Source organism: Carettochelys insculpta, chromosome 8 (genome assembly GCF_033958435.1).
Source record: "Carettochelys insculpta isolate YL-2023 chromosome 8, ASM3395843v1, whole genome shotgun sequence".
Taxonomy (NCBI): Eukaryota; Metazoa; Chordata; order Testudines; family Carettochelyidae; genus Carettochelys; species Carettochelys insculpta.
In genome coordinates this window covers 28,627,797-28,641,935 of record NC_134144.1, presented here as the reverse complement: position 1 = coordinate 28,641,935, position 14,139 = coordinate 28,627,797, and the positions used below count along the sequence as shown (strand labels likewise).

General features: G+C 40.4%; 1 protein-coding gene across 1 annotated transcript in view; it reads left to right on the top strand.

Moving 5' to 3' along the window:
• Positions 1–14,139, top strand: part of ITGA4 (integrin subunit alpha 4) — a 66,497-nt gene that overhangs the window by 49,601 nt on the left and 2,757 nt on the right. Inside the window, exons 17-24 of the mRNA XM_075001166.1 lie at positions 3,860–3,939; positions 4,291–4,377; positions 5,605–5,695; positions 7,756–7,863; positions 9,200–9,325; positions 10,948–11,067; positions 12,443–12,541; positions 13,190–13,309. Of these exons, the coding sequence (XP_074857267.1) occupies positions 3,860–3,939; positions 4,291–4,377; positions 5,605–5,695; positions 7,756–7,863; positions 9,200–9,325; positions 10,948–11,067; positions 12,443–12,541; positions 13,190–13,309 (831 nt within the window). The remainder of the gene's footprint in view (positions 1–3,859; positions 3,940–4,290; positions 4,378–5,604; positions 5,696–7,755; positions 7,864–9,199; positions 9,326–10,947; positions 11,068–12,442; positions 12,542–13,189; positions 13,310–14,139) is intronic.

The following is a 14,139-nucleotide window of genomic DNA, read 5'->3' as shown; positions in this document are numbered from 1 at the left end:
TGCCTTGTCCCCAGCATAATCTTCCCTACACTAAGGCTTACGTGAGTTCTGGAGGCTGCCTTACACAATTCATTTACCAGGGAAATTCTCACCTGACTGGACTGTGGCACTTGAGAATCCATTCAGCTTACCATACTGAGGATAGAGCAAGGGAGAGAATCTCATTCTCAGGTTGGCATGTTCAAAAGAGCTCTGCATTGGTCCATCTCTGGTCCCACAGAAGTACTAGGGAATTGTACTGGGAGTGTAAATGGAGGGAGTTAGACTAATGCTGAGTGTTTCCCAAAATTGCAGCCTGAAGGTTTGGCTGCAGTTGGCTAAGCAGAAAGCAGACCATAAAGGGCAGTGGTTCTCATCCTGTTTCTTTCCGAAGCCTACCAATGTTACAGTTGTTTTTCTGCATATAAAAAAGCAAGGGCTAGTAGCAAGCAGGGTATTGCTTGGGACCCATGAAGCTCAGTTGCTCAGCTCTTACATGCAGAAAAATAATTGTTTTCTGTGGCTTCACTGTTCTTCAGCCCAAAGTAGTGGGTGTCAGGGCTTGGTGGACCCACTGAAGCTTGGCTGTATACCCATCCCCCAGTTGAGAATCACTGCTATAAGGTATTGTGCATGTTAGAGGAAATGAAGAAAAAAAAACAACTAGAAGTCCTGTGGCACCTTATAGCCTAACAGATTTTTTGGAACATGAACTTTCATGGGCAAAGACCCACTTCATCAGATGCATTGGATGGAGATTCCATATGGAAGTCTATTTCTATAGGCTTATGAAAAGAAGGGAGTACAGATCAAGAGGAAGCCCAATTTTGACAAGGTCAGTTCAGGCAGGGAGGATGTGGCCTTCTTCCAACAGCTGATGTGGAGGTGTGAACACCAAGAGAGGAGAAAGGGCTTTTGTAGTTGGCCAGCCATTCCCAGTCATTGTTTAATCCTTTATTATCATAGAATCATTGAATCCTGAGGCTGGAAAGGACCTCAGGAGGTCATCTAGTCCAGCCCCCTGCCTAAAGTGGGATTAACTCTAACTAAATCATCCCCTTGAATTTTGTCAAGCTGGGACTTATAAACCTCTAGGGATGGAGATTCCACAACCTCTCTAGGTAATGCATTCCGGTGCTTCACCACTCTTCTGGTGAAATAGTTTTTCCTCATATCCATCCTACACATCCCCTTCTGTAACTTCAGACAATTGCTTCTTGTTCTAGCATCTGTCAGTACTGAAAACAGCCTCTCTCTCTGGTGGTGTCAAATTTGCAAATGAATTGTATCTCTGAAATTTCTTTTTGGAGTGTTTTTGAAGTTATTTTTGTTGCAGGATGGGTACTTTTAAATCTGCTACTGAGTGTCCAGGGAGAGCGAAATGTTCCCCTACAGGTTTTTGTATATTACTGTTCCTAATATGTGATTCATGCCCATTTATACTTTTAAATAGAAACTGTCTAGTTTGGCCAATATATATCGTAGGGGGCATTTCTGACATATGGGCTACCTCTACACTTACCAAAAAACTTTGAAATGACAATGCTAATGGCCAGATCGAAGAATACTAATGAGGTGCTGAAATGCACATTCAGTGCCTCATTAGCATGCCGCCAGCTGCGGCACTTCAAAATTGCAGGGTTTTGCTCCCGCACGGCTTGCTTATACAGCGGTCCTTTTTGAAAGGACCCCCACCAACAGAGGAATGAGGGGATTTCTTAGTTCTTCACTGTAGACAATGGATCATGTGGTGTGCCCTGGACAGAAGCTGGGGGCATGTAGGTAAGCATAGCAGTCCATGGGTGTCTGGTATAGGGTGGTGTTTATGTACCATCACTTACTTGCACTGTAGTGTCCAGGGAGGGGATTTCTTGTGTGGACTGGTGGAGGCTGAGGTTGATGATGGGCAGAAACTGTTGAAATCATGGTGGAACTCTTCAAGAGCCTCCTTCTGATGGGCCCAGAAGATGAAGATGTCATCAACGCAGCACACGTAGAGGAGGGGCACTAGGGGACAAGAGACGAGGAAGCATTGTTCCAGGTCTGCCATAAAAATGCTGGCATACTATGGGGCCATGTGGGTGCCCATAGTGTTGCCACTGATTTGAAGGTATAAATTGTGCTCATATCTGAAGTAGTTGCAGGTGAGGACAAAGTCACAAAGCTCCACCACCAGTTGTACCTTGGCATCATCAGGGATACTGTTCCTAACAGCTTGACATCCATCTTCATGTGGGATATTGGTGTAAAGGGCTTCTACATCCATAGTGGCCAGGATGGTGTTTTCAGGAAGGTCACCAATGAATTACAGGTTCCTCGGGAAATCGGTCGTGTCTCAAAGATTGCTAGGAGTGTTGGTAGCATAGGGTCTGAGTAGAGAGTCCATATATTCAGAGAATCCTGTAGTGAAAGTGCCAATGCCTTATATGATAGGGCGTCTGGGATTTCCAGGTTTGTAGATCTTGGGTAATAGATAGAATAAATCTGGTTGGGGCTCTAGAGGTGTGTCCATGTAGATTTGTTCATGTGTTTTTGTAGGGACTGTCTTGAGCAGATGCTGTAGTTTCTTTGTGTACTCTTCAGTGGGATCAGAGGACAGTGGCTTATAGAATGCGGTATTGGAGAGTTGCCTGACAGTCTCCTTTTCGTAGTCTGTCCTATTTATTATGATAACAGCACCTGCTTTATCAGCCTGATAATTATGTCAAGAGTTGTTTCTGAGTCCGTTGGTGGCATTGTGTTCCACCTGGCTGAGGTTATGGGACAAGCGATGCTGCTTTTCCACAATTTCTGCTTGTGCACATTGGTGGAAGCACTCTGTGTATAGGTCCAATCTCTCATTTCGATCATGGGGGAGTGGGGAGGGGCAGTCCATGCAGAATTCTTCTTGTACTGTAGGTGAGGAAGATACCTGTGGGTCAGTGCTCTGTTCATTGTCATGTTGAAAGTATTCCTTGAGTTGCAGACAGCAAAAGTAGGCTTCCAGATCCCCGCAGAACTATATCATGTTTGTGGGGCTGGCACGGCAAATAGAGTCACCGGGATAGGGCCGACTCTTGTGCAGGGCTGTGTATATAGTTGGATAGACTGACAATATTGCTAGGTGAGTTAAGGGTGCCACTATTGTGGCCCCATGTGGCAAGTAGGGGTTTAGGTCATTTACATTCCTTTTTCCTCTGTAGAGAAGTGAAGTGTGCACTGTAAATCTCCTGTCTTATTCTAGTAAAGTCCAGCCATGTGGAAGTTGGTGTGAAAGGTTGTTTTTTCATGAGAGTCTCCAGATTTGAGAGCTCTTTTTTGATGTTTTTCTGTTTGCTGTACAGGATGCTGATGAGGTGGTTCCTCAGTGTTTTAGAGAGTGTATGGCACAATCTCTCACCATAGTCTGTTCACTGTGTTGATTGCAGTGGATTTTTCACCTTCAGTCCATTTGGTATGCTGTCAATCCGTTTGCATTTAGAGAGGAAGGTGATATCTCTCTGTATCTGCAGGTTCTTTCATGAGGTTGATGGCTTTCCATTAACCTCATGAAAACGAAATTATGGAAATGAAGGGTCTCCCTCTCTCTCCCTTTGGGTAGATGTGTACTGAGGGCAAGTTGTGACCATGCATTTAATCCAGAAATAGTTCTGTTACACAACATACTTTCTTAGCAGTTTTTTGTAGGAAAGTAATGGGTTACAAACAAAGCATTATGCCCTAGAGAACTGGGGGTTGGACTCATGCAAAATGTAATACAGTGCACTGCACAAGTTTTGTAGAAGTTAAATGTAGGAGAGGATGAGGGAAATTTCAATTTAATGTAATGATATACCAGTTCATTGTAAATATTTAGGACACATCCAGTCATTTAGCACAAACAGTGTTATTTCTTCTACAGATGGATTTTAGTTTTCTCTTGGATGCAAGCTCACTTACCAGGGCAGAAGATGACCTCAGCATCACTGTTAATGCTACCTGGTAAATTTTGCTTGATAAAAATTGCTGTGTTGGAGGAAAAATATCCCTACCTTTGAAAAACAATAAGGAGGATTGCAAAGGCTTAATGAAGCACAACTGCAAGAAAGCTCATTTATTACATAAAATATAAGGAAACAAACCTCAAAGAAGTAGATAATTGCTATTTTAATAATGAGCAGATTTCTGCTGACAAAGTCATAAAAAATGACTTTTTACTGCCACATGGGCAGTTACCAAAGTTAGTGCAATAAGCTACTAAATGTATATTGTCTGTAATTAGTTATTTCTAGAGATAACACACTGTGTATGATGCATTCTAACAACTTCCCATGTCCTTGGTTATGTCTACAGTGAGAATGAAGAGGATAACCTGCTGTTGGATAACTCCATAGCTTTAGCCATACCTCTGAAACATGAGGTTGAGCTGAATGTCCATGGGTAAGTTAGTTAAATATTGCTCTGTTTATCCATACGCATGGAATTATTGTTTACTGTTGAAGAACACATACCTCAATTGAACTCCCTTGATCTTCAGTGAGGAAACATGCCATAGTTGTAAAATGCAGTATTGGGAGTGAGATGATGTAGATTTTATTCCTGGTTCTGCTACAGAATTTGTGCTTCAGTTTGTCCCTCTAAAATAGCAAAAAACTTCAAGAAGACTGAGATTAATGCCCAAGGACTGATTCTTTGTTCTTCTATAACATTTTTTTCCATCAGGGTACTATTATTTGTTGATGCTTTTCTCCTGCTTAATCCTGTTTTCTGCAGAAGTGAACAAAAACTATATTTTAATCCCTTCATTCTATCAAATTCCTTTTGGTAATTGCTTAACCTTATGTTTTTTGTGTAATTGTCCACTGCCTGAGTCAAGCCCATTGTCTTTTATACTCAGTGGTATTGCCTGCTGTTCATCTTGTACCAGGTGGTGTAACTGTCTGTCATAAATGTCCCTGTGAATTGATCTACCTTGTTCTGGGCAGACAGACCCCTCTAAAGCATGTCTTGGTTTGCCCAGCCCCACTGTAAGATAATCATCCGATTGCAGTCATTGTGCAGGAATAGCCTGAGATATGTTTTAAGGATCTTTCTTTGATTGTTTCAGTATCATCAGGTGATGGCAAATGTAAAGCACACTTTGTGTAAGGAGTTCTAGATGGACTGCTTCAGAGTGGCAGGCTCACCTTACTTCTTATAAAGCAGGGTACTTCTTTCACACTGTTTCCACTATCTCCACTCCATTTTCCTGGCTTTCCCTTTCCACCATATCCATTGTTGCAGCCACTGCAGGAAAATTAACACTGTAGCGCTAGCATTTTTCATTTGAAGATCTCATAAGTCACTGGGGAAACCAGGGCACATGATTGACATTACTTGTAGATCTCTCAGAATCAGCGGCAAGGTTGGAAATAATCTGCACAGTTCCTCATGACCTACCCACTGAACTGTACTGGTGGCATGTCTTTCTCTGAGGGTGGAGGGGACTGAAATCCCAGTTAGCATCCCTACTGCAGGTCTGAGTTAAGCCCTAAATTAAACATTCCAGTTCTCAGCCATGAACTGTATAGAGAACAGTCAAACCCAGAGAGGATAAATGCTCATATTGACATTGCATATGAAATAGTGCTAATTTTGTCCTATTGTAATTATTTTTAACTACCATAGATTAGTATTTCCGACTTCATTTGTTTATGGATCCAGTGAGCAGAAGTCACCCATTGATTGCATGAAGGAGAAGATCAACTTCACTTTCCATGTAAGAGCTAATTTTTATAGAAACCATTCTTTTTATTTTAAAAGTTTTTTTTAGCAGCAGATAAGGAAGGCACTTCCTCCTCACCTTACAAGAAAAAAAGCAGTCATGTAGCACTTCAAAGACTAACAAAATAATTTATTAGGTGATGAGCTTTTGTGGGACAGACCCACTTCTTTAGATCATAGCCATACCAGAACAAACGTACTAGATAAAGCACAGAGGTCCAAAAATTGTTATCAAAGTTGACAAATAAGAAAAATTGTTGTCAAGGTTGGCAAATCAGATAGAAGAACAGAGAGAGTGGGGTGTGGGCCAGGGAAATGAGTGTAAGGTCAAACATCAAAGTTTGTGAAAGAGTCCTTATAATGGGTCAGGTAATTGCTGTCCCTGTTCAAACCACATGTTAATGTGTCGCATTTGAATATAAATATTAATTCCGAGCTTTCTCTCTGTAGATGGCTGTTAAAGTCTCTTTTCTCCAGAACACAAACTCTCAGGTCTTTAACAGAATGGCCCACTCTATTGAAGTGGTGGCTGAGAGGTTTGTGTATTTGGAAATTTTTGATGTCTGCTTCTATGTCCATTCCTTCTTTGGTGAAGAGTGTTTGCAGTTTGCTCAATATACAAAGATTGTGTGGGCCTTGCTGGCACATGATGGCATATATGACGTAGTGCTACATGACTGCTTTTTTGTTTCGATAGAATACAGATTAACATGCCTCTCTCTCTGTTACCACCTCACATTGTAGCATACTGGGAAAGTGTTGATGTTGTAAAGTGCTTAATAGAGAACCAAATACATAAATCCTAGGATGGGTGAAACTTCTGTTTGTAGTTGTTAACAAAAGCAGCTCCCTAGATTCTTGGAATCCAACCACTCCCAGTCGATATGTGCGGATGTGGCAATGCTTCCAGATTTGCTTTCAGATTTTGAGAAAAACATGCCTGTATCACTAAATTTCCATCAACAATAATAGGGTGTGTGCACAGCTGACCAGACGGTGACCCTACAAATCTTAGATTTGGTTTCTCTCTGTCCATGAAGCCACCAAGTGCCCTTGAACAGCATGATCAGTGCCCCTTACAGGTCAGTAGAATTGCTACTATTGACTTCAGTACCAGCTGGGTCAGTTACCAATTGAAGTTTTGTTTAAAGGGTGCAAGCCATATTAAAATGACACTCTCTCACTTAATTGCCTTTAAAGCTTTTGTAGCCTCCTGTAGTCTTTGGTTACGTATTCCTGTCATTTCTTTATGGCCATTATATTCATGTCATGCCACAACCACATCCTTTAAGCACTTTTAAGTGTCACCTTTATGGTGTGCTGCAAGTGAGGAAACTTTTGCTGCTTGTTTTGTTTTGCATCCGAGGTCACAATTTGACCAAGACATGCAAAAGGGGCTCACTGGATGGACATGGATTATCAGGAGGAGGGAAGGTAGACATTTTGAGAAAAAGCAAAGTTAGACGCTTAACTTCCATTCAAAGTCAATTGGAGCTGAGTACCCTACTCTCATTTGTGCCCGTGGTAATAAGCTTCTGCACACTGGCTTGCTGTTTTCAATGGGTTTCCCTCAGAATCGCTAAATCATGGGAGTCAGGTGTAAAAATAATTTTGATTTGTACTGAACAAAAGGGCTGTATGTAGAGCATGGGAGACTCGTTGGCTCTAGGAACTGGTAATTAGATTACCCATTCACATCCATCCCCGACTGCTGGACTAAAAGTCAGTAAGAACTGAGCACTTAACTCCCTTGGACCCTTTTGTATATCCCACCTGAAATGGGGAAGTACGACCTCAGGTCAGGTGTAAGTGTCATATCGCAAAACTGTCACTACTGGCACTCAAGAGGCACAGTTGATAGAGAGCTCAAGGGTTTAATAGGGCTAGAAAATAAACTGCACTGAGACATTCGAAGTCAAGTGTTCCTGTCAGCTCAGCATGGGGAAGCCTACATTGCCACCATTGGGGCTATAAGCATATGAATTCTGTATATTCATTACAAGATCAGTGTATGTGAATGGAAGTTTCAGTTACTGTAGCATCCTTTCTCTCAAGGTTATCAGTGCTGGACCAAGCATGGCTCCTGCTATAGATTTGGAGATAATGGTTCCTAATGCTTTTACACCAGGAGATGCAAAGCTGTTTAACATTCTGGATGTCAAGGTATGCTTGTTTTATTATTGCATGACTTTACATGCATGAACATGTAAAGAGCAGTAAGTACAGAATTAAATGGAGTAAATACAACAGTGCTTGAAAAGGTACTTCTGAACTCCTAATTCAGCTACACAGGATGTGAAACTTGACTGTAACAATTATTGTGAAACTTTAGTTTTGGCAAACTTTTTAATTCCTTTTATTGTAGCATATCAGCCAATTCTAACTTAACTGTAAATAAACCAAGCATGCACTCATTTCAGAAATTGCCATGGAATTTTGATGCTGAATTAGCAGAGAAGTAGAAAGGCGGAATTAAAGTATATTGAGGTGTTCTACAAAAAAACAAGCAGTCCTGTAGCAGCTTAAAGACTGCTTCAGGACTGCTATTTATTAGGTAATGAGCTTTTGTGGGTAATATATAATCTGATGAAGTGTGTCTTTAAGGTGCTGCAGGAATGCTTGTCTTTTTGTGAAGCTACAGACCAATATGATATTTTACAAAGAGTGAAGTAGCCTGGGGATCCTTACTTATACTGTGCTCACATCTTACATTTAGAATTAACTTGTCTAATTCTCACATTTAAAATTAATACATATTTAGTATTTAATCCATGTGCTTGCTCTGAAATATACCAGCTAGTACATTAGACTCTTATTGAACCCCCATTGAAGTTGGTGAATGCAACTGCATGGAGCTCAGCGTTGGGCCAGTTTCTATCTTTTAAGCATTGGCAATATGTTTCCCTCATTTGCTGTTAAAGTTCTTGCAAGGAGACAAATTCAGTATATATTGAAGAGGGAAGTGTGAATCCTATCCAATAAACCATCTCAATTTTATTTTTAGATTCCATTCAAAATCTTGCTAATTATTAGATATCTGACTATGTTTGCTGCTGTACAGAACCCACAATACACAGCCCCATTCTACAGATGTTGGCTGTTCTTATGACATATTTATGTCCATTATAGTGGGATAAAACAAGAAAATAACACCCATTTTACACCATTCTTTAATGTAATTCCATTTTCCCCACTAGGGAGTGGGTTGGGGCTGAAAAATGTCCCCTATTTATTTTTCTACCACACCTCTTCTGGGTGAGCACAGATTACACCAGAACCTTTGAGTACAGTTGTGAGGGAATATAAGAGGTAAGGAGGTAGTTCTGGTTAAGCAAACTGGGCTAGAATTGCACCCATTATGCCAAGGGTGCACTTCTCTCATATTTAGAAATCACTTTCAAATACAATAACCTCTGAGTGTCTGGTCTACGGTGATGTTTTCTAAGAGTATCTGGAAACATTTAGATCCCAGAAGTGACTATGCTGTTGTTACTTCCAGACAACTGCTGGAAAATGTTTTTATAATAATTACAAAAGAGACTGTACTTTACCAGAAAAAAATGGACACACAAACATTTTAAAGGATCTCATCGTTTTCTTTTCAAAGCCTGCCAAGAGGCGACTGGTAAGCTTGTTTGTTTTTTCATTCAATCATTCCCAATTTACTTAACCCTTGAAATGAACTATCCATTTGTTCTCTACCTCTTATCTGGACCTGACCAGGGAGCCTTTCTCTCATGGTACTGCCATGCCACAGTGATCCATATTCTGGGGTCTTCCCTTCCCTGGGAACCCCTAATCCCCTATACCCACCTTGCTTCAGTGACTCACTGACAGTCTTCATCTAGCCCCTTACCTCAAGAGCAAACTGCAGTCTGAAGTGGCCACTCATCATTGGCAAGAGGTTGGACCTGCTGCCCTGGGTGCAGCTCTGCTGCCCTAGTACCCTCAGGCCTTGCCTGGCCAGAGCTCCCCTAGCTCACCCTGCCTTTCCCCAACACTGCTCTGTCCATGGAACCTATCTCTCGCAAGCACCTAAATTCCCCTCCTTCCAGGGCTGGCCAGCCATCTCATTTATACATTGCACCTGGGCTCTAACTGGTTGCCACAATGCTTCCCCAGATGGATTCCCAGGACAGCTCTCTCTCAGGGCTGTTTTAAACACTTTCTCTACCAGTGCAGGGCAGTCACCCTGTCACTTATACAAACCTTTCTGGTGGTAATCAAAAAGGGTTTAAATATTTTCAGTTTCGCTCCCAGTCTTACCAGTTACAGAATCACCTCATGTTGCTAAGGAGAAGAGAGCAGTATCAGAAGTACTCCACATCTGAACTGAGATGTAGCGGCAGTCTTGTATGAGAAAGGTTGTATAGGCCGGGGTGGACAATAAGCAGCCCAGGGGCTGAATGGCATTCAGCAGGGTTAGCCCCTGGTGGGCTGTTGGACGACGTATTTACCTGTGCATCTGCAGGTACAGCTGCTTGCAGCTCCCAGTCTCTGCAGATTGCCATTCCAAGCCAAAGGGAGCTGCAGGAAGTGGCACAAACTGGGACATCACTACCTGCATCTCCTATTGGCCAGAACAGAGATCTGTGATCAGCAGGAGCTACAAGCGGCTCTGCTGGCTAACACGCAGGTAAATTAGCCCTTTGGTGGCCTGCCAGGGCTAACCCCGATGAACTTATTCTGGCTTGCAGGCTGCTTTTTGCCCACCCTGGTACAGGCCCTAGTTGTACGAAGGTCTGAATGCTGCTAATGATACCAGTTCACTCTTACATACTAATTTTTTGCTAATATTTAAAGCAAAATCAAAAAATATACAATGAATGATGTACAAGTTTGAAAGTACCCTTAAAATTCTCAATAACTGTTTCAAGAAAAACAAAACCTAGTGTAGCAACTAATTTACTTGTAATGATGTTTTAAGAATTGCTCAACTCTTATTTAGATACTTACATTAGAAATTACTCTTGAAAATTCTCCACTTTTCTCCCACTTGTGGCTACATGCTATTCTGAAAATCTGACTGTCCTTCTAGTGATTGTGCCACAGAATGGGCAGCTCTTCTGCTGCCCTCTTTCTGGCACCATTATTGATATTTACTATAGGTAACCTTGCACCTTGACTTCTAAAGAAAAAAAATAGTATCCAGTAGTATAGCTGTCTGGTGAAAAAGGTGTTCTAACAAATAAAAATAAACCATGTTACTAAAGTACAGTGTTGTATTTTTGCTTTTTTGTGTCAAAGTACTGCATGAAAGAAGATCATTCATGTTTACGAATACTATGTAAATTTGGAAACATGGAAAGTGGAAAAGAAGCAACTGTCCAAATGCAACTGGAAGCTACTCCTTCCGTTTTAGAAATGGTAAATTGTATGTAAGATTATTTTAAAGGGTATTTGCTTTTTAGTGACCTCACAGGGATTTGCAGCATCCTTTGAGGACATAGTTCTGTTCCAGGTGTGACTGAAATAAATTGCACAGTATTAATTTAAAATATAAATGAAGTTAAATTGAAGTTAACAATAACAAATAATCAATACAGACATTTCTGTTCAAATACTTCAGAACACTACAAAGAGATGTATTTAAATATAAGTGGATTGCTGTAGCATAACACATGGTGCAAACCTTTCAAAGTAACAGATGCTGTGGCTTAGTTGGCAATATCACAGCCAATAAGCAAGCTCCATTATATACCTTTCACTTCAAGCTTATCATACCATAAAATTGTAATAGAGTTGGTTTAATGTTCCTTGACTATTGATAATTTTATTACGAAAAGGATTTGATAAATCAGAAAACTATTGGAATATAACTCTGCAGCTTGGCATGTTATAGTTTTTTTGTGATAAACTTAAGCAGAAGACAGATATCAGACTGAAGAGATGATAGGTCTCTTTTAGCATGACATTCCTGGTCGTGCATACAGTTAATGGGTGAATGACTGTCTCATTATTCTCAACATAGTTACTATCTGAATTTATGTCTCTTTGCACTATGCATATTTTAGGTGATTTACAAAATGATCTAAATAGCACAAAATCATTCTAACACTCACACATTTCCTGCTAATGAATGGGACTTGTAGAAAATAGATCTAAATGCCACATTTGTATAATTAGCAAATTTGACAAACCTGCCTTTCATTAAAAAAAATAGGGCATAGACAAAGACCCTCTTTATGGAATATCTTAAAAATCAGGTCAGGCATTAATGCCTAGCTTTCAGAAACACTCTTGGTTGAAGAGATCAGCAGTAGGAATACAGCTTTCAGTGGAGAAGTGGACACTCTGATAACAGCACAAACATTGGTTTCATTAATTTGGTGGACATTAAATTTAAGTAGCTGATGGGTACAGCTCTGGGACAAAAGGAAACATGAAGAAAACCTTTAAAATAGAAATCCGAACATTGTTTGTCCTGTTCGCCCCCCAGAATGTGTCTACAGCTTTGGCAGTGACTCAGTCCTTTAAAATATTTCCCTTTGATTAGAATTAGTACCACAGTTTCAAGTTAAATTGTCTAACTGTGTAAACACAGTCCTTTTGAATTTCTGGAGTACAAGTGTTGGATTCATTTCCTGGCTCTGTCATTGGCTTGTTTTGTAGATGACAGCGTTTATACTTCAAGGTTTAGTTCACTGTTTATATTATTAGACCACTTTTCAACTGATATCAAAGTATTATTGTATTCCGTTTATTTATTTATTTATTTATTTATTTATTGTTTTTTAAACAGGATGAGGCATCCACACTTCAGTTTGAAGTAAGAGCAACAGCATCACCACAAAAAAATCCAAAAGTCATTGAATTACATAAGGAAAAGCAAGTTGCACACGTAAGAATTCTCATGCCCTCCTTCCCCCAAAATACAGGTCATACCTACCTCATCCAACACCTTGGCTGGTCCTGAATGAGGGAATTTGCCAAAGAGAGGTTCCCTGCTGCCAGCCCACTGCCCCTGCAGCCCCCGTAAATTCTGCTGGGCTGACAGTGACCGTGATTACCAGCCTTGACCCCAGATGTGGTCTGGCATCAGCAGTGTAGGCTCTGGTCATGGCTGGACTGCCAGATGTAGCCCCGGATGCACAGGCTCCGGGTTTGGCCGGGCTGCTGGATGCAGCCCCAGCCATACAGGCCGGGATGCCGGGCATGGTTTTGGCCCTAGCTATGTTGGCTTTTGCCCCTGCTGGATCAGAGATGGTACTGGACCAGAGAATCCTAGTTTTAAGGGGCAGAAAACTAGTACCACCTGATAGTATAGATGTGTACATAATTGGAATTAAATTGCAGTTAGGTACAGATACTTTTGTCATCATCTGAACCAGAGACAAGATATCATTTATGAGAACATATAGATTGTGTAGATATTTAATGAATGTGACAATAATCAATATTTCAATTTTATATATTGCCTATTCTAGACATAATTTGGAAATTAAGCATACTAATTTTCATACTTTTAATATTTCCCTGCTTTATACAGGTGTTTTTGGAAGGACTACATAACCAAAAGTCAAAACAGCATGTTACCATGCTGATGATCGGGCTAGGCGCAATACTTGGCATTACATTGTTATCATTCTTATTGGTACTATTATGGAAGGTAGTATTCCTTTTCTAATCAGTATTTCTATTACTTTCATTAACTCCTTTAAAAACAGGAGTAACATGCTTTGTGATCTGTCCTTAAGACAGAACAACAAAGCCTGGTATGATTAATTCCCTTTTTCCAAAAACCTCTTTCAAGGCTCCACCACCCCATTTGTCCTTATTAACTCAAGTATTCACTGCCTCAGTAAAAGTAGTTACTGATATTAACTTACCTCCTTGGGATCTTTAACCCTAAGTTTTTTCTGTCCATATTTATATATGTATAATTTCCCTCTCATAGTCAAACATAACATTTTTGCTATTCTGCTGGACAAATATACCATAATTCCTAGCAGAAAAGATGCAGATGGCATTATAGCTTGTTAGCATTAAATGTTTTAAATTCTAAGTTATTATATGAACACTAGTGACAAATCTTGCTCCCCACTCTTAGTAGCCGTACAAGGTGCTGAAACGTTCTGAAGGAGTAAAGGATTGTTCAGACTACGTACCCTCTGCTTGCCACAGACATTTCTTTTGTGCCTAAAGGAAAGTTAGTGTTGGACATTTGTGAATGTGACCCCACTAATCTTTCTTCCCAAAGAAAAGGAGAGAAGTGTAACAAATGCTTGGATTCCATTACTACCCTCTATCCCTGGGGGAAAATGTTTGACCTATTGACTTCCACAGCTTACAGCCCATTTTTTGTAGATACAGTTTTTACTGGAATGCTGCCCCTCATGATATTAAGTAGCAATTAGAAAAATGCCTATTTTTTAAAAAAAATTACTTCATATTATCACTGACAATCATTTTATACTTACATAGTTGTTACTCCCAAAA